We start from the raw sequence: 21698 nt of genomic DNA, 5'->3' as shown, positions 1-21698 counted from the left end.
AGATTGTTGCCTGATCAGAGGGTGCTGAGCGGTGTGGGCTGAGAGAAGCTGTCCTCTGATGAATTAGTGATCAGTTGTTTTTTTCTCTACAAACCCATCTGCAACTTACACTTGTGTGGCGTTACCAGCAGATCCAAGTTCTTCTGGGAGAGATTTGGCCAAATCGCCATCATTTCCTTACGGAGCTCTGCGTCCATCTGGTGTTTGTCTGCGCCTCCTGAAAGCGTACATATACATGTACGTAAAGATAAACAAAATATGCAAATAAGTTAATAAAATGAAAGATAGGAAGTAGAAAAGAAAGAGGAATGTCGTTCTGTACCCTTGGCGATTTTGATGTCCAGAGCTGTGCGTATCAAAGCCATCAGAGTAGAGTTGAAATGCACCGTGTTGTCATCAGCAACAGGTAAGTCCATACGTAGCAGTCTCTGTGGAGAGCCAATCAGAGGGGATGAGGGCAGGGCTGTGTAAGTTAAACCTCCAATCAGAAGCTTTGGTGGACTAATAAAAGGCTTGGGGAGCTCAGCAGTCTGTAGCCAAAGAATTAACTACTAGCCACACAAATTTCAGTAGATTAAGTTGTTAAATAGATCATTTGATAGTAGTTTTGACTTTCTTTTGATGCAGTGGTTGTGTACAAACCATGCATCCTGCAATTTATTTTCAGGTGATACTCATACAAGCACACAAAAAGGGAAGATTTCGTTGACATCTGTGAGAGTGGTTTTCTTAGACTGACAAATAATACACATCCTGCAACCTTGTAATGTGTGAATGAACCATTCACACATCTTATAGAACATATACAGTACATACACATCAATTAAGTGACTTAATTGGAGCCCTCACAGATAACAGGAGCAGTATCACATGGGATGAAGTTCCACAGTGTTCCTCTGCCTGTGAAAACTGATCTCAGATCAGGCATAAATATCACTCACATAAGCGAATGCCACTTGGTTTGATATACTGTATCTAATGCAAATGTATACATTTTAAAGTATTTTTAGTGCAATTACTGACCCTAAATCAGCTGGCAAAGGCAGAGGACACAAATATCAGCTAAATTTGACATTTATTTCAAGAGGCTACTGCTAAAGAGCTCCCCCTACCTGTTGGAGGTCATATATTTTGGACAAACCAATGAATGAAAGGGCACCTAAAAACAGCAGTTTTTAGATGCCTGTGTCCATGCATTGGATGTACCTTCATGGAATTGGAACACACAAGCACACAACATGGCATTAGTGTGAGAAAGTGAGCTTGTGTGAGCCTGTGTATACGCATGTGCCCATTTCAGACCAGTCCGTCGTTCCTTGGAGGTGTAGATACCAACAAGCACGAGCCGCGTTCCAGTGGTGGCCATGCAGAAGCGCATGCAATGCAGCACGACTCCTAATTGAAGTCCAGTGGCGACCCGCCCTCCCCAACGGTCCCGGCCCACCCGAACATCAACCCCTACTCCATGCAGCATGCAGTGCATGCACCCCCCTCCTCCCTCCCCACCCCTCACAGAACAAGAGCAGTGCAGCCGCGCACAGAGAGTATCATTTCATCTTTTATTGACCACTTGTATTTTTGGGTTTGTTTATCATCTTTTATTGGGTGATTTCTCATAGGGTTAAGTGATATTTTGCATTATTTATTTCTTTTTTACTGATCTCTCGATGCAAAACGGGTGCAGTTTTTTAAGGTCAGATAAAGGGTGGCATTCCCTACAGAGTTAAAGAGGAAAAAATGGCTGTTTTGTACACCGAGAGGTGTAGGACTGGATTAGGGGCAACAGGTATAGAGGTTAGTTCACTTCAGACTGGAAAGCTATGAGATATGCACCACATATAAAAATAATGAGAAGGGGGGGAGTGGTGTGCTTGGCAATGGATAGAGAGAAAGTCTGAGAGGAGAAAGAGAGCAAAAAAGAAGAATGTTGTTTGTTTGAGATGAGAGGAAATAAGAGAGTGAGGAAAGTGAGAGGAAGAGGTTGGAGTGAAGGGAGTCTCAGTAAGGCTTTGTGAGCTTGTAATTAAATTGCACTTCACAAAATGTCTACCACATTGTAACGGTCCATGCTGGCATCGAGGAAGTCCGTTCAGTGGATCTTAGTCAGTGTAGATGCCAATTATAACTAGAGGTAAATTATAAAGGTGGAAGTACTGCCTGTCCAAATAGAATCGTATCGCTGTGTACAGCTAATGAAACATGCAGTGGACAAAAAAACTCCAGAAAACATTACTTACAAAAATGTTTGTAGTGTAAACAGCAAGAAAACACATGAAATTTGATGTTTGCAATCTCTGACTGAATGTTCACATGAAATGTCAAGTAGTTTTTCCTCAGAAATGTGTGCATTCTCTGTAATATTTTCACAATACATTATTTTTTGCTCTCTCTATCCTCAAAATCACTACTGTTCAATAGGGTCAGTAAGGTTTTTATTTAAAAAATTAATAATATTTATATAAAAATTAATAATATATGTTATTTAATTTATATTATGAGGGGAATGTGTGTGTGTGTGTATATATATATATATATATATATATATATATATATATATATATATATACACAATACATTCTATTTCAAATACTCACTTTTCTATTTATCGAAAACAGAAAAAAAATTTTGCAGCAAAAAATATTAAGCAGCACAACTGTTTTCAGCATTGATAAGAATGATTTCTGAAGGATCATGTGACACTTAAGCCTGGAAATTCATCAGTTTTGTACACAGAATAAGCATGAATTGAAAAAAGACTACGCAGATATACATCATGGGATATTGATTACAGTCTCTACCTGCAAAACGGCAGTTACAAATAATATTTTGTATGAAAAAACTGACAACACGGCTCTAACAAACTAACAAACTAAACACACCATCTCCTCTGACTAAGGTCCATGGCCTTTACATAATGAACATGTAATGGCATGTAAAATGGCTGGATGTAACTGTCACATAAGGATGCATTCAGATTATTACTATTTGCATAATTAAGAAGCATGCTGACTAAAAGTGAAGAAATGAGAGATAGAGAAGAGACAGGAGGTGAAAGAGAGAGAGAGAGCAGGAGAAAGAAAGGATACAGAGATGTAGTGGATGAAAATGCAAATTGGAGGAATATGGGGAAAAAGAAAGATAGAGCGAGAGACAGTAAGAGAGAAAGAGAGAGGGCAACGGAAACAGGTCAGAACTGCATTGACAATCAAACGAAGGACAGGTGGGAAAGCTTATCTGTGATTCTAGTGGATTTGCTGAAAAAAATCAAAAGGATAAAGTGAGTCTAAAGACTCATTAAAGCTATGTGATCACACTAGCTGAACCTACGAAAGTGTCATCTGCCGAAATCATGGAAAATATACTCATCCACTGGAGGGAGAGACGCAGAGGACCAAAGGCACACGATCCTTCCCAGTCCTTCTGTACACGCACACAGTGAAACATGTATATTTCTGTCTATATGCTTCATATTTGTATTTAAAGTTAAAACAGGCTCTATTTTTGTAATGAACATGGAAAACATCATGTGAAAATAATACAGCATTCCTTGTTTTCTAGTTAAAATCAACATGAAATGGCATTCGGAACCCATTTTACTTCTGTAATGTGATATTCAGGAGTGAAACTGGACATTTAAAGAGAACAAAAGTTGGAGGCGACTTGATTTTATTTGAGTTGTTGCAGAGGCGGAACTACTAATTAACGTTTGATGAAAGATTATGAAGAAAAACTTTTTTCGGTTCGGAATAATATTGCACCAATGAATAAGACCTAGTAAGTGTATTAAGAAACTAAATAGGGTCTATTTTGATTTCATGTTGATTTTAACAAATTTAATAAACTTATCATCTCTAACAATAAGACTGTGAAAATAAAAGTTAACAGTTGCTATTTTGCATCTGCATATGGGCGAGTGAGTATTTGAGTACGGTGCAGAAGGGCTGACAAGGCACCCTCCGTTCCCGCTCTCCAGTGGATGTGTGCGTACGTGTATGTGTGTGTCAGCTGGCTAACACTTTCACCGGTACCCCACAATATAAAAAGAAAGATACAGCAGCTCACCAACACCAACACTAACAGAAAAAAAACGGACAGCTTTGATTGGCTGTGGCGCACCCACGGCGGGCTGCTGCCGCTAACCTTGTAGGCGACCCGAGCTGGGCACCTCTTCCCCAGGCCTAGCGGAGGACACATGTGCCTGAGCATCTCATACATATCAGTGTAACTGATCCTGCCGCTGTAAGGGGGAGTGGGGTGGGAGGGGAGGGGTGAGACCCCCAAAAATGAAACGGGGGAAAAATAGGAGGACGACGAAGGACGAATAAAACAAATGGACAAGAAGAGAAACAATGGAGGGGGACAAACCGGAGGATGGTGGGATTTAAACCAAAAAAGGAGAAAGGAGGAGGAAATAAGAACGGCAAGAAAGAAAAACAAAGACACATAGGTTATTGTTTTGGTCTGGGCGAGGGGCGGGGTTTTGAGAGCGTGAGAGCTCTTGATTGGCTGGAGGTTAAACAGGAGGAGGGGAAGCTGGTTTTTAGTCCTAGTAAAAACACTGTTCTATGCGATCGTGGGACGGTCCCATAGAACTGCAGTGGGGCTTCAAACAGGCAAAGAAAAGCTCCGCTGCTTGGTGGTGAACTATGGCAGTCACGTCAATGCAGTCCTCTGATCCCCAACCCTCACTTCGTCCCCAAACAAGAACAATGCACACTGTTACACCCAGTTTGCCAAGGCATGGTTCAACAGCAAGCAGAAAGAAAAAAAATAACAAAATGACTGATTCGTTCATTCGTGTGTTTTTTTTTCTGGTTTTTTTTTTTTTTGGCTGTTAAGAGTGATTCATTCCACAGAGAGATTCGTACAGACTTGGCTGTCGATGGCAGTGCACGTCATGCTTCTAAAAAGGTGTCTGCATTGTCCTGCACATTCTCATTTGTCATATCAGAATGCATATAGAGATGGCGAAGAAAATAACAAAAATGAATTTCAAGAAAAGAAGAAAAACTGTGGAGAAGAGTAAAAAAACTGAAAAAAAAGAAGAAAACATAAAAAAAGAAAAGCAACATTCATTCCAGTCTTCAATGCGAGCAGGTGCTTAAGTTTTTTGTTTAGTAGGATCCAAACCTTGCAGGCCACCCTATGAGGACATTTCTTGCCTAAGCCCAGCGGGGGGTCGATAACCCGCAATAAACTGTACATATCCTTATAATGAATGCGCCCGCTGCAAGAAGAATACAGGGAGGTTAGAGAGGGGGCACACACAGGAAGAGAGAGAAAAAAGAGAGCCAGAGAGCCAAAGAGGAGTTGGAGAGGAAGAAGAAAAAAATTGTGAAACAAGAAGAGGAGCACAAAGAACAAGAGAATAAAAGCACACATATCCATTGACAAATCACAGACCAAACCCAGTGAAGTTGTTCCACTGCCTCAAACCAATAGAAAACCAGATCATTCGAAGGACAGCCCAACCGATTTTAAGCGATATATAAATATATATCAAATCAAATGAAATCAATAAACTAAACAAATAAAAGCATAGATTCATGCTATAGCCATTATAAATAAATGTCAATTTACCTCTAAAGACATATAGTTTACTATATTAATACAAACCTGGAAATGTGAAAAGGGGCCATTGTCTTAGATAAATTTAAACATGCATGTGAAGGTTACTGTAGCCGAGATTTCGAGATTTCAATGCATATCAAAATCCAGTGCAATAACCCCCAGCTATGCATGTGCGTGAAATCACCAGATCAAATTTTGAGAAAACAACAACAACAAAAAATTGGTAAAGCTGTTCTTGAATGATCTTTAGTGCTGTTCTGAATCCTCCCCCCATCACGGTGCAGAGTAAATGAATCCACAGATATGACCGTGCACATGAGAGGCTCTCTCATCTTGGCGAGTCCAATGACTTAATTGAACTGCATACAGTGACAGCTACGTGGGCTTTACCAGGCAAAATACATGAGGTGTATTTTGTGAACGTTTGTATGCAGTGGCAAGTACAGAAATAAGCTGCGACAGCTTGTCTGTGAAGATGTTTGCCATGCACACCTGAGCCATAAAGATGGGAGAATTAAGTCATTGTGAAGTCAGAATCTGCCATGCACAGGGTCTCACGTTCAACTCTCTCTTGCTTATATATATATTTTTAAATTACTTCCTCGGATTCTTGCTGTAGTTCTTCTACACATATTCATTTTTCTTCTTGAGCAGATTTTTCCTTGAAACAATTATTAAAATCTACACTTTGTTGCACTCTGAAATGTTTCTGAAATGTTTGCATATTTAAAAAAGTGATTTTTACAATTAGATTTAAAATGATACTGTAGTAAAAATGCAACTTTCTTTCTGAATACTGAAAGCTTTTGTTCAAATCAGAATTGTGCAAAATACGTAATTGAAGAATTTCAGTTTATGAGTTTTTGAATTTGAATTGGACGCATTCTAAACTACACAAAGCTGAATTGGAATTTGAATTGGAATGACAGGAAGAGGAATCCATCCATCCATCCATCCATCTATCCATTCATCCATCCTTCCATCTTTCCATCCATCCTTTTTATCTATAAGGCCTATAAACCTTCAAACTTGAAGGCTTTTTAAAAAAAAAAAAAAAATACAACATCAGAACTTTCAAATAGGGCTTTCTGAATCCGGCATTCAATGTTGTCTTGGTTTTCTAGTTAAAAAATAAGTTGAATTATGAATTTCTTTTGATTTTGAGTCATTTCAGTTTAACTACTTTACATTCAAATTCAAATTGCAATTCTACATCTTGTTTGGTACCTGAACTTAAATTCAATTAAAATTCAGAAATTGATCTGGAATTAAAAGAAAAATTAACTTGAATGGTGCAGTCCTGGTTCAAACCTTAAACCAGGCATCTTCAAACTCAATTCTGGAGGGCCACTGTCCTGCAGAGTTTAGCTCCAACCTCAATTAAACACACCTGAACCCGCTAATTAAGGTCTAATTAGGTATACTAGAATCTTCTAGGCAGGTGTGTTGAGACAAGTTGGAGCTAAACTCTGCAGGACAGTGGCCCTCCAGGACCGATTTTTGAGAACCCTGCCTTAAACCTTCATTTGCTGAATCATCTTTGTATGGTGCATTATCAACAGGGTTAACAGGGTTTCTTAGAGCTTGGATAAGGAATCCCTACATTCAGACCATCTCCCATGCGCTCCTGCAGAACAGCACTTGAGGATGAGGCAAGCACTGGGACGGGGGGAAGTGGGAGACACTACTGACTGGGCAGACAGAGTTTGTGGAGTTGGTACAATCGGGCTCATCTACATATGTGACATGAAATCAGACTGCAGTGATCACTTTCACATCAGCCCTAGGATGGGATAAGAGGGGTATAAAGACAAACATCGGGCATTTTGAGAGTTTGAGATCCACTATCTGTGACAGGGCCTTATCTTGAGTGACCATGGACAGTGTTGTGGGACGTTCTGGGGATGTTTTCAGTAACAAAAGGCGTAAGAGCTATGGAGAAGAATGGTTAGTTTTTATGTTAGTTTATGTGCACATAAATATCTGTGATAAAAGTATCTTTAGAATGTTACAGTGTTTATTAGCTTGCAGTAAGCATCTTTGTTGTTATTAGGTGTTGCAATTGATTTAGGATTTACATTATACAGTTTAAAGAAAAAAATCGATGGTTGCATGTGTGTCTAAAAGAAAATGAGTATCTTTAAATTGTGTTTTTGTTACGCAAGTGTGTTTGAGAGAAAAAGCTGTGACTGCAACTCACCAGGCTGCTGGGTCGTACTCTGCCCATATCCTGACATACTCATCCAAATGATGTGGACCCAGGATGGAGGAGTCCCTGGTCAAGTACTCAAAGTTATCCATGATGACAGCGACGAAGAGATTCAGCATCTAAACACACAAACAGACAGAATCAATTATTTACGGTTTTGAAGCGAAAAATATATAAAAAAAGATGCATCTCTGAGAGAAAAAGGGATGTGTTAAAAAGTGTGATTAAGGTAAAGAAACAAGTGGAGGTTGTTCTCACCAGGAAAGAACAGAGGAAGATGAAAGAAACAAAATAGGCATAGGCAAAGTTGCTGCCGCACTCTGGCCCCTCGTTCCCAGACTTCTCATCACAATCCTTTCCTCCGAGACATGCCAGCATGATCTCGTGCCATGCCTCACCAGTGGCACTCCTGTTACCAAAACACATACATGATATTAAAAATAGTTTTTGTTAACTGAAAAAAAAAAAAGCTAAAATAAAATAAAATACTATTATTAGGAAAACTTATACTTAGAAAACCTTTAAAAAATGTGGCTTTGGCAACTAAATTCAAATTACAAAACTGAAATAAAAATAAACTAAAGCTAAACAGAAATATTAAAGAAATAAAATGACAAAAGCGGATAACAAAATTACTAAAACCTAAGTTAAAAATGTAGGTTTGGTTTTGGTTTCTTGTTCCTAAAAACAAAATAGAAAGGTTTAATTGGAAGTACTAAAATTACTAAAATAAAAATAAATGAAAGCTACATAGAAATATGAAAAAAAAAAAAATGACAAAAGCACCTACCAAAAACACTATAACGTAAGCTTAAAAAAACAAAAAACAAAAAAAAAAACAAGCTAATTTAAAATATGAATAAATACTATAAAGGTATTGCTAAAATAACACAGGTAAAGACACAGGATGGACCTGAAGAGGAGCATCAGGGCCATGATGAAGGTTCTGAAGTTGTTGTGTACGTTGACTGCAGTCTCATCATCCAGCTTCAAGTTCCCAAACAACTAAAGCATCACAGAGCAAATATAAAACTTCTGCACACATCACAAAGTTCACAGATGTGATATTCCAGAAACCTTATGCCACTTATCAATGCGTTGATGGCATATTTATGTTTTATTTTGAAAACCCAAAGTGATGTTAAAGCTCATTTTAAACAGAACAGATATTACCTGCATGCCAATGATAGCATAGATGAAGAACAGAATTGCAATGAGCAGGCACACATATGGCAGAGCCTGTAAAAAGACAGAAACAGCATGAAACGAGGAAGAAATGAGACATTTTTATAAATGTGCACACTGTAAAATAGGTTGAGTGCATTTGCCACTATGCTTTTATATAAAAGTTACAACAAGACAATAAGAATTCAAAAAGAAGTATTGCATCTCTACAATCAATACAATGCATCTCTACACTACTGCATGCAATTTTTTTTTATGTTCAATTCATTAAATAAGCTCAGTTTGTAAAATGTCCAGATGCCAAACAATTAATTAAGGTATCTAAACTAATTTCAAAGAATCGATTCACTCTTTAAGTCCCTTTAAGGCAGGTCAGTTGGTTATGCCTCCATGCAGCTTTTTTCTATGTAGGTAATATGCATAGAAATATTTCTCAAGTTTTTTTAACTGAAAGGGGGGACTTCAGAGTGAATGAAATTTTGCATTATAATTGGTGTAAAGATTTTAAATCGGTGAAAAATTTTTTGCATATATCTTAAAGGGTTAGTTCACGGGTGTGGAATGACATGAGGGTGATTAATTAATGACAGAATTTTCATTTTTGGGTGAAATAACCCTTTAAGTCTTGCTCCTAAGTCGCATGGGATTTGGTTTTGGCATGTGAATTAGTGTAGATTTTTTCATACCTTAAATGACTGAACGAAGGTCCAAAGCAGAATGCGAATTGTCTCGCCCTGCCTCAAGAGCTTAATGAGACGTGCTGCTCGGAAGAGTCTCAGAAAACTCAGGTTAATGAAGCTATCCTGGGGACATTAGATTGAGATGTATGTAGAAACAGGAGAAGTTTCCAGAAGAAAAGAGAGAATGTAAAAGAGACAGCATGTGAAAGAGACAGATAGAAGATACAGTAGAGAGATATGAGATAAAGTGAAGAAGAAAAAAAAAATCACAATCAGTTTACTTAATGATAACGAATAACTTTTTTTATTAAAACAAAAAAAAAATATTTAAAAGGAGATAGTGGGTTAAAATAATACATAAGTTATACAAATATAAATATAAACAAATATATAAATATACAAAAAGTAATGTATAAAATAAACTTAAAATGGGATTGACAAAAAAAAAAAATCACTAAAAAATTAATTCAGGAGGGGCTCAAAAAAAAATACAATCACTAAACTGTAACAGTCATCATCCAATCATATATTAAAGCATAAACTTTTTTTAATCAAATGCACTGATCTGTTGAGACAGGCAAGCTATAGTATGGAAGCAGCCCGATGCACTGTAATTAGGCCTTAGCAAATACAGGCATAAGGAATAGAATACCAACAACACTAGCCAATAGGGATTGGCTGCGTTGGTCATGTAATTCTCAATGGTCCAATCCACACACAGTTCATGCCAACTGTCTTTTCTTGGTAATTTAGAAGTACTTAAAATGTATTTTAAGTACATTTAACCAGTTGCGTTTAGACTTGGTACAATAAATAATCTCTTTAAAAGAGTCTTCAACTGTGTGGACAGGTTATTGAGGATCACTCCCCCATTCCAGCATACACATATTTCAATGAGTGAGATGCAGAGGAGGAACTACAGTAGTGCAGAACAATTCGAGGAATTTCGAGGGAAGAAATAAAGTAATGAAAGAAAAGTCATCATGCAGCTTTTGCTAAAGTGCATGGCATTCAGTGATGATATGGCAACGACCGTGACTATCTGTAAAGGCATTTTTATGAGCAAAAACAAAAACTAGTGCTCTTATTGGTCACTGGGTAACCAGGTAGATTAGAACTACAAGTCAATAAGAGCAAGAGCAAAACCTCTTATAAATACATTTAGGCAAGGTAAATCAACTCTATGTTAATGTCAGTAAAGTTGCTTTAATTTACTAGATATTAGCCCATATATGGTTTAATATACATATATGTATTTTTTTTTTTATCAGGGTGGACAGTATGACCAAACACTTTTATGAGTAATGTTACATAATTATTTTAATACTACATATAATCACAATAGAGTTATTTAGCTGTGTGGAAAAATCTATCACAGTATAAATAGTAAACTAACACATTTTAACCATCATACTATTTTGTATGAGCTTTTTTGATTGCTAATAGAGTATATGAGCATTAATGTGATCAGCTGTCCAGTTGTCAAGCATCTTTGGGGTTGTGGGTCATCATACTGGAAGCACATGCTTTGAGGAAGGAAGGGAAGGAAGAGCGAGGCATTTTGGGTAATGGATGCAATAGAAGCTGAGAGAAAATTACAAACCAACCGAATTCTATGTGTTGTTGCAGTAGATGGATGCATACGTGTACAGTGAGTGTGTGAGGGGGTTGGATGGGTACATATGAGATGGAAGATATGAGAGTTTCATAGTGCATTTTTTGTTTGTTTTGGATTGGATGGGTTTATCGCCAACAAATCAGAGGAACAAAGAAAGCATGTAAAAAGATAAAACAGGAATAAGTCGTTATGGATACAGTCAACAGACTGATTAATCAAACACAGATAAGGTGGGCATTGATTCACTATAAAGGCTGTTCCAGTGGCCGTACTGGATTTTACTGATTTGACCAGACTGTAAAATATGAGGATTATTATGACCTAAAAAGTATTTTTCAAAACCATGTTACAAATACAATGCTAAATACATCAGGGGCAGTGTTGTTACTGTTAATTAAAATAACAATTATTTTATTAAATTATAAAATTTCTAAAATATTAGATGAAAAACTGAAAAGAGAAAAAATGAAAATGATAAATGTTTTCTTGACAAATAACTGAAATAAGTTTCAGTTAAAGTACTAACATTACTAAAGCTAAAACTGAAATAAAAAATTGAAAAATAGAAATAGAAAAATGACAAGCACACAAAAAAAATACTAAAACTTAAACTAAAATGAAAATTGAAAATATAAAAATAAAATTGAATTCAAAATATGTACAGCATAAATACTGTAAAAGTGTATAGATAATACTAAAATAACACTGCTCAGGGGAAAGTTAGAATAAGAATCCACATTGTATAATGTGTGGCCACTGGGAGAGCCCATAAACTTCAGTGTAACACATCAGAGTAAAGTGTCTGTCTCGTTTTTATAGACAGAGCACCGAAAAAGCACAGAGAGGAAACAACACCAGCACAAATACACACTCAAACACTGACATTCACACACAAAACCCGTTACAAATACACACAACACTTAGCAATAGCATGAACACATGATGTGGAAGACTGAACGGGTAAATATTAAATTAGTAATTTTGAAGTGCTGCATTTAAACCTTCCTCATTAAACAATATGAAAAAGTGTGTAATAACAGGTTGATGTACTAAACACATGCTATATATTCAGTACTTAAATTTTCATGTGTGTGGGAATGCAACTTTTTACAGTCACAAGAAAGGGAAGTGATTGTGATTAAAATGAGTGGATATATTCACATCTGTCCATTCAATTCCAACATGAATCAAGATGCAATCTTGAGTCTAAAAGTGCACTTACCCCTAGCTCTGTCACTAAAATATCTGTGATGCTGCCGATAACGGACACAAAATCAAAAATATTCCAAGCGTCTCTGAAATAATTCTGCAGAGAAACAAAAGGAGAGCCTGTGTTAACCAATCATGTCAGAGTTCTCGGGGAGCGAGGACCCGTATTACCCAATCCTGCAATGACAAGACTATTAAAGAAGTGTAGCCAATCAAATGCCTGTCACCATGGAGACAGGCAGAGAAGTGCATTATATGTTCTTTTTTCCAAGCACATTTTTCTAAAGGGGTTAGGGGAAGAAAACATGATTTATAAATATCTCAGGTCTAAATAAGTAACAGGATGTATGAATTAATAATGGGTAATATCTTTAGATTGTGCGATGAGTAATGCTAGGAAGAACAGGATGTATGAATGCGATCAGCGCAACTTACCTGGGCACCAAAGGCGATGATTTTCAGAACACACTCCATGAAGAAGAGTGTCGTGAATACAATATTCAGGTTCTTCAGGACTTTATCATACGCATCGGAAGCCCCGTGGTACTGGAAACATACAGTAAAGAAAATTTAAACCCTGATGGATGCACAGACATTATTGATGATAGCGGAGGAATAAGAAGCTCGTACCTTCATCATAAGGACGACTGTGTTGAGCGCAATGAGAGCCATGATACTGTACTCAAACGGAGGCGACACCACAAACTGCCACATTCGGTACTGAAAGCTTTGCTTGTTCTGAGGCATGTGGCGCGTTAGAGGTTTGGCATTTATAGCAAAATCAATACAGGCTCTCTAGAAGACACAGAACAACAGAAAACAGTGAAAGAAGCATCTGACATATCACGTTGCATGTTTGTTGCAGTGGAAAGACAAGTGGAAAGTAAAACTGTGCAGCAGTAAAACCGATTAATGCTCATAGATGATTTTTTTTTTTTTTTTTTACATTAGCATGTGGCTAAATATAAAAAATGTGAGTGCACAAATGTGATCAGCTCAATTAAAATGAGCCACTTATGCCATAGAAACACATTTAAAGTTTTATATACATGAATAGGAAAACTCTTTTCTGATGATTTAATTATTCAAGTCTCATCTGTGAAATTTTATCTTAAACTAACCCTGTGGAATATACACTACCACCAATCAAAAGTTTGGAAACATTACTATTTTTAAATGTTTTTGAACGAAGTCTCTTATGCTCATTAAGGCTGCATTTATTTCATAATAAATACAGAAAAAATAATATTGTGAAATATTATTACAATTTTAAAATTATGTTTTTTTATTTTAATATACTTTAAAATATAATTTATTTCTGTGATGCAAAGCTGAATTTTCAGCATCATTACTCCAGTCTTCAGTGTCACATGATCCTTCAGAAATCATTCTAAGATGCTGATTTGACACTCAGTTATTATCAATGTTGAAAACAGTTGTGTTGCTTAATATTTTTTTGGAACCTGTGATACTTTTTTCAGGATTCATTGATGAATAAAAGGTTCAAAGGAACAGCATTTATTTTTCACATTTATTATTCACTTTTTATCAATTTAACACATCCGTGCTAAATAAAAGTACTAATTTCTTTCAAAAAAAAGAAAGAAAAAAAATTACTGACCCCAAACTTTTGAACGGTAATGTATATTGTTACAAAAGATTTCTATTTTAAATAAATGCTGATATTTTTTTAACTTTTTATTCATCAAAGAATCCTGAAAAAGTATCACAGGTTATAAAATAATATTAAGCAGCACAACTGTTTCCAACATTGATAATAAATCAGCATATTACAATGATTTCTGAAGGATCATGTGACACTGAAGACTGGAGTACTGATGCTGAAAATTCAGCTTTGCATCACAGAAATAAATTATATTTTATATATATATATATATATATGTATATATATATATATATATATATATATATATATATGTATATACATATATATATATATATATATATATATATATATATATATATATATATATATATATATACCTTTTGCTAGCATTGTTCAAACTGTGACAATCATTTTTGTTTTGTCATCTTGCATTTCATTAATATTTCTTTATTTTCTCATTGTTTTCTCCATGTACCGGGGTAAAGCGGACAGGTAAGATGTCAAGTGACACATTATGCAACAAATTTGATTATCCTAAAATTTAGGATAAAAAAAATAGTGCTAGTTGTGTAGATGGTCAATGGAGAGAGAGAAATCTCTCAGATTTTATTAAAAATATCTTCATTTGTGTTTTCAAGTTGAACAAAAGTCCTACGGGTGTGGAACGACATAAGGGTGACGCCGGTTTCACACCGCAAGCATTAGCGGTGTGTAAGCGTCGCGTTAGCAGTGCGTGAGTGTGAACTGCAGCTGCAGAGACGCGTGAATATTCACACTGGAAGCGTTTGTACAGCGTCACAGCAGCGGCTCCAAGCTGCATATTAAGTGAGCATTTCTTTACAAAGACAACTATAAATTTGTTTTTATAAGTTGGTCATTTAAAAACTTGATAGTCTTTAAAGTTTGTTAACATGCAAGGTGTACAATACTCACATATAAATGTAAATAAAATAAAAATAAATAAATAAAAGCCTTGTGTTAACCATTGCTGCACACGAATGAGGTAAGCTTTGTGTTTTACATCATCTGACGCGTGCACATGTTTACAACACAGCAAACTCGGCGAAAAAAGCCAGCAAACTCGGGTTTAATTTGGGTATGCTAGATCCTATAGCTGTCTGTGTAATAAATAATGTTTATATATCATATTTTCTGGCTAGTTTACTTTAGTTTTTTATAATACACCATACTTTAACCCAAACTGAATAATTAAAAACAAGTTTAAATGAGTAAATCTTCTATAAATATTAATTTTCTTTCCTGACATACTTGTTAAAACACACTAGATATGCTTATTCTGTGCATTTTGAGCACTTTTTGTGTGAAATCATATTTATTTTGTCCATCAAAGATGTACTTTCACTTTAATCACGGCACTGCTGCTTCTGCTCTGCTCCTGCTACGCACTGCCGCGCAGCCTCTGAGTGCGGTGTGAATGCTCTCATCTGTTAACATGGGCGCCAAAAAAAATACGCTCTGCTGACACATGCGGTGTGAAACCGGCCTGAGTAAATGATAACAGAATTTTCATTTTTGGGTGAAATAACCCTTTAAATAATAATAATAATAATAATAATACAATATATTTATATATATTTATCTAGAGTTTGCAATAAAATTTACAATTTCACAGATGAGATTTTCAAAAATAACAAAGCACAAAACAGTCAATATTCAAAAAATTATAATCACATTTGTACACAAAGGGCTCATTGCGACTTATGACTCAAAATGAGTCAGAAAATGTATGCTGAAATACCACATTTTTAATTATATTAAATTATTTCCTATTGAACAATTTTTTAGCCATGAATACAACTTAACTCTGTCCACCATCTTGGATAAAATTCTTAACGCAATGCACCATGGGATAGAAGGATTTATAGGATGTTGCCTCAAATTTTGGTCAAAATTAGTCATGTTAGTTTGGTTTACTTATGTGAATAAAGTAGCAAGTACCTCATTCTTTTCGAGGCTGTAGTCCTCCATCATCTTGTCTCCTTGCTCCTGGAAAGTGATGATGATGAGAGCTACAAAGATGTTTACGAAGAAGAAGGGGAAGACAACGAAGTACACCACGTAAAAGATGGACATTTCCATCCGGTACCCCGGGCTCGGGCCCTGGTCCTCATAAGTGCTGTCCACTGAATGTTTCAACACCCTGAAAGAGAAAGAAAAGGGAGAGGTGATGACACAAAAAGAAAGATAATAAGCCACCAGAGGTGACACACAAGTGCTTGTTTGTGAGTGAATGTCGACTCACTGCGGCCATCCCTCTCCAGTGGACACAGTAAAGAGAGTTAGCAGGGCCCAAAGCACGTTGTCGTAGTGGAAATCGTACTTCTTCCACTCCCGCTTCTGTGATTTGACCTCATTATCACGCTCATACACCAAATACTCGCCCCTGAAACACAAATACACATATATAATTCAGCAAACTGGCTTTTTTCATAATGGTGGGTGAGTATGGAGGCCCGTTCACACCAAGGACGATAACTATAACGGTACTATAAAGGTAACGGCACAGAGGGAGAATATTGTTGGAACCACTTTCAGAATGATTTTTTCCAGCCGATGAATGATAAAAACATTGACGCCAATCAGAATCCACCCAACTTTAAAGAGCTCAAACATTTATAGTGGCAGATGACAGCACATGCTTATAATAAACAGACTGTTATCGTGCGTTGGTGTGGATGCTAATATAGTTATAGATAAAGTTATCGTTCTTGGTGTGAACGGGCCTTAAGTGTATTATTGTGGACCATGTCACCAAATTCATGTCACTTTTGGAAAACTGTTGCATGCGAAATCATCTTTAATTGCAGGTCATCTCTGCTTACCTGCAATCACGGGCGAACTCTTTGGACTCGTCGGTGCAGTAGAAGAATCGTCCCTTAAAGAGCTGCACGGCCACCACAGCAAAGATGAACATGAACAGCATGTAGACAATGAGGATGTTCAACACGTTCTTCAGAGAGTTTACTACACAGTCAAACACCGCCTGGGAGAAAGAGACAAATTAAATTAGTTTAGTGCACTAATTTAGCTAACAAAACATGGGGAAAAAAGGTGTATGTGTGCGGCTTTGAGTACTTTTAGTTTGGGAAGACGTTTGATGGTCTTGAGTGGACGTAGCACCCTTAGGACCCTCAGAGACTTGATGATACTGATATCTTTCCCCTTACTGCTCCCTCTGTGGAGTGGAGGCAAACAACACGACATTAACATGCTGTACGATGAGAGAGAAAGAATGATAAGGACATTTTGAAAGACCTTCTACATCTATCTCCATCACATTTCACTTCTAGACCATTCTTTGCTCCATTTTGCTCGTAATGTAGAAGATAGTTTCACCATGCAACAGTTAATACTGTAGTATATATATCATGTTGTAGACTAATTTGTTTTAGAATGTTTATTATCAAAAATCTTTTTTTTTCTTCAAGCAAGTTTTCACAGGCCTTCAGATTAACAACCATCAATGGTTTTCGGTCTACCTGTTGCCTTCTCTGGACATTCCAAAAGCATAACACATTCAAGTAAGTATCAAAACTGTCAGGCATTTTTTGGTGCAATGCCCAGCCAAACCTCTTTCTTTCTTTTTTTGGTTTTTAGCTGTGTTAGAGAAGACAAGGGAATGGAGGTCTGGGATATGGAGGCTGTTTGTGTTAATTGTAGGTAACATGACAAGACTGAGGGTTCACTGAGATGCAGAAGGCTAGCGGACTTGAGTCCAACTGTATCTTGTCCCTAGAAGAACTTGAGGAAGCTCAAACCAGGAGACAAAGACAAGTTACAAGGACATTTCATTGCATTCAAACCGATAAGGAAACAAAAGGAAAAACTGTCAATAAACTTCCTGCCACCAAAGCACATTTGGATTTTTACAAGAAAATTGTCAAGAAATGCTGGCCATTTTGAAGAATTTTTGACCAGGAAACTTAAATAGTGCTATAACGGCTTAAGTCTGTCTGCACTGGAAAGTGTCAATGTTGATTATGCTAAAATATTCACGACCACGGATCAATTAGGTGTAAGATCAAGGTTAAAAAATAAATAAAATAATGTTTTATTGCTAACAGAAATCAGGGGGAATAAAATTGACTGCATGGGTTACTAATTATATATACAGGTGCTGGTCATATAATTAGAATATCATCAAAAAGTTGATTTATTTCACTAATTCCATTCAAAAAGTGAAACTTTTATATTATATTCATTCATTACACACAGACTGATATATTTCAAATGTTTATTTCTTTTAATTTTGATGATTATAACTGACAACTAAGGAAAATCCCAAATTCAGTATCTCAGAAAATTAGAATATTGTGAAAAGGTTCAATATTGAAGACACCTGGTGCCACACTCTAATCAGCTAATTAACTCAAAACACCTGCAAAGGCCTTTAAATGGTCTCTCAGTCTAGTTCTGTAGGCTACACAATCATGGGGAAGACTGCTGACTTGACAGTTGTCCAAAAGACGACCATTGACACCTTGCACAAGGAGGGCAAGACACAAAAGGTCATTGCAAAAGAGGCTGGCTGTTCACAGAGCTCTGTGTCCAAGCACATTAATAGAGAGGCGAAGGGAAGGAAAAGATGTGGTAGAAAAAAGTGTACAAGCAATAGGGATAACCGCACCCTGGAGAGGATTGTGAAACAAAACCCATTCAAAAATGTGGGGGAGATTCACAAAGAGTGGACTGCAGCTGGAGTCAGTGCTTCAAGAACCACTACGCACAGACGTATGCAAGACATGGGTTTCAACTGTGGCATTTCTTGTGTCAAGCCACTCTTGAACAACAGACAGCGTCAGAAGCGTCTCGCCTGGGCTAAAGACAAAAAGGACTGGACTGCTGCTGAGTGGTCCAAAGTTATGTTCTCTGATGAAAGTAAATTTTGCATTTCCTTTGGAAATCAGGGTCCCAGAGTCTGAAGGAAGAGAGGAGAGGCACACAATCCACGTTGCTTGAGGTCCAGTGTAAAGTTTCCACAGTCAGTGATGGTTTGGGGTGCCATGTCATCTGCTGGTGTTGGTCCACTGTGTTTTCTGAGGTCCAAGGTCAACGCAGCCGTATACCAGGAAGTTTTAGAGCACTTCATGCTTCCTGCTGCTGACCAACTTTATGGAGATGCAGATTTCATTTTCCAGCAGGACTTGGCACCTGCACACAGTGCCAAAGCTACCAGTACCTGGTTTAAGGACCATGGTATCCCTGTTCTTAATTGGCCAGCAAACTCGCCTGACCATCTTCCTTGTGAAGAGGAAGATGCGATATGCCAGACCCAACAATGCAGAAGAGCTGAAGGCCACTATCAGAGCAACCTGGGCTCTTATAACACCTGAGCAGTGCCACAGACTGATCAACTCCATGCCACGCCGCATTGCTGCAGTAATTCAGGCAAAAGGAGCCCCAACTAAGTATTGAGTGCTGTACATGCTCATACTTTTCATGTTCATACTTTTCAGTTGGCCAATATTTCTAAAAATCCTTTCTTTGTATTGGTCTTAAGTAATATTCTAATTTTCTGAGATACTGAATTTGGGATTTTCCTTAGTTGTCAGTTATAATCATCAAAATTAAAAGAAATAAACATTTGAAATATATCAGTCTTTGTGTAATGAATGAATATAATATACAAGTTTCACTTTTTGAATGGAATTAGTGAAATAAATCAACTTTTTGATGATATTCTAATTATATGACCAGCACCTGTATATAAAACATTAAATAAATTACAAAAATTATTTTTTTTTGTTTTTATTTATGAATGCTTGATAAATAAATTAAAACAAACAAAAATAAAAATAAAATAGTGAGGTTAATAATGGGTTATTGATTAAGTTATTTAAATATATAACTAATAATATTCATAGAAAAAAAAAATAATAATAACATTTAATATTTGTGAATGTTATTTTATTTTAGACAGATGGTGAAAAAGTGTCTGGAGCAGAAAAAGTGTCCGTTAAAAGAATCCAATATTGGCGCTTCTAGAGTAGACTAGTCTAGTTAATGATAATATTAGTGATCTTGCACCCAGTGTAGACAGTGTTAGCCATCAAGCGTGAATCCTTATTAAGCCAGGCTCAGTCTTATGAATGTGGCAGAGGTATTTTTTTAAGTATTTACACAGGTCCCAAACACAAACAGAGGTGAACTCTTCAATCAAGCGGCCAAGACAGCTGTCTTTAACTATGAACTTCCAGGCAAGTCCCAGCTGAAGACAGGCCAGCTCATGGCAGATTGATTGAGTCAGAGTGTTGGAAAAGGTCCAGGTTACTGATAATCAATTACTCGCTCCTGACTGTGCTCAGAAAAAGGTGTGCAGTACCATAAGCATTGTTCAAAAGTGCTTCTGTAACTTTGTGTTCAGACATTTAGATCCAAAGATGGACCTGTTATAACCAATGTAAGTCAAGGCAGAATAAAACAAGCAGTGGAATGGAGAGAACCAGAGTGGATGAGCAAAGAGGAAGGGAGGAGGAGGGATGGTCAGGAAGGGAAAAAGAAAGAAAGAGAGAGAAGCCATCGCGTGAGCTGGACGGTAGCCGTGCGACAATAAGGAGGGGAGACTTTACCGAGAGAGGCTCCTGTTGATCACCAAGGCGTAGACATAAGAGAGGGTCAGAGACAGACAGCGGAAGAAAGAAAGAGACAGAAAAGAGAGGAATACACACACAGAAAAAGAGAAAGAGAGACAGAAAAGAAACAAGATACTGGGAGTGGTTTGGCAGAGGAACAACATCAATATGAGAGACAGACAGACAGAGAAAAGGGACCAAACAAAAAACTCCAGCGAATGATTAAAAGAGTTGAAAGCCCCTGTGTTCAGATATTTAAAACGTCAAACAAAATTAAAGACGCACCAAGCAATATTTTACACCTTTTTACACATATGTTAATTAAAATTACTGCAAAATTGACAAATACACCTGAATTGGTAATTAAAAAACAACTGCTTTTGTGTGATGTAACATCCCCTCCAATCGTTTTCAGTATTAAAACTTTGCTTAGTGCGTCTTTAAGTAATGTATTCCAAAAAAATTCTATAGACACATATAATTGACCCTTTGCCAAGCACTGCTTACTTTTATCCGCTCACACAAGCTTTACAGAATGTCCCATAGGAGTGAACAGGAGATTTCATCTATATATGTTTATTTGCATATTTGTTTAATAATGTCTGTAAAATGTTGGGTAAAACTATCACAGTCAGCAACAGTTACTAAGGCATGTTTTGCCAGTAATGTTAGAGGCAGGGATTAGCTAAGGGTCAATCAGTCTTAAAATCCAGACAAAATCCTTAAAACGTTTGAAAGCTGTTGAGAGATCTGATAAGCGTAAGTAGTGTACAGTTCTAAGATAAGATCATATCTATCTGTTCATTTCACAAACAAGCTTATTATCTGAGAAAAGATCAGCATTTACCACTGTATTGTTATATAGTGAGTACTGGAAAGTCTGATCTATATCCTCTAGAAAGTCTATTTGTTGCCTACTTACACTTATTTTTTAGTCAGGATTATATAGTATTATAAAAATATTATAATAAAATCAAAATGTACTGATCTGTTGATTAAATTCAGC

At 36.8% G+C, this 21698-nt stretch overlaps 1 protein-coding gene across 17 annotated transcripts in view; it reads right to left on the bottom strand.

The window, feature by feature from the left end:
- Nucleotides 1–21698, bottom strand: part of cacna1ab (calcium channel, voltage-dependent, P/Q type, alpha 1A subunit, b) — a 148039-nt gene that overhangs the window by 22543 nt on the left and 103798 nt on the right. For 13 of the 17 annotated variants that reach the window (XM_051911928.1, XM_051911927.1, XM_051911918.1 and 10 more), the window contains 15 exons: nt 17196–17295; nt 16943–17103; nt 16363–16503; nt 16059–16260; nt 13103–13267; nt 12908–13018; nt 12486–12569; nt 9652–9768; nt 8954–9019; nt 8694–8785; nt 8039–8189; nt 7772–7899; nt 5131–5227; nt 323–428; nt 110–217 (listed from right to left, as the gene is read on the bottom strand). In XM_051911928.1, coding sequence (XP_051767888.1) covers nt 110–217; nt 323–428; nt 5131–5227; nt 7772–7899; nt 8039–8189; nt 8694–8785; nt 8954–9019; nt 9652–9768; nt 12486–12569; nt 12908–13018; nt 13103–13267; nt 16059–16260; nt 16363–16503; nt 16943–17103; nt 17196–17295 — 1829 coding nt within the window. Of the gene's footprint in view, nt 1–109; nt 218–322; nt 429–4140; nt 4238–5130; nt 5228–7771; nt 7900–8038; nt 8190–8693; nt 8786–8953; nt 9020–9651; nt 9769–12485; nt 12570–12907; nt 13019–13102; nt 13268–16058; nt 16261–16362; nt 16504–16942; nt 17104–17195; nt 17296–21698 lie in introns of those variants that run through there. The other 4 variants (XM_051911915.1, XM_051911917.1, XM_051911929.1 and 1 more) reach the window with 2 other exon arrangements.

This window comes from Ctenopharyngodon idella, chromosome 11 (genome assembly GCF_019924925.1).
Source record: "Ctenopharyngodon idella isolate HZGC_01 chromosome 11, HZGC01, whole genome shotgun sequence".
Lineage (NCBI taxonomy): Eukaryota > Metazoa > Chordata > Actinopteri > Cypriniformes > Xenocyprididae > Ctenopharyngodon > Ctenopharyngodon idella.
Note: the sequence above shows the minus strand (reverse complement) of the source record. Positions and strands in the feature narration are given on the sequence as shown.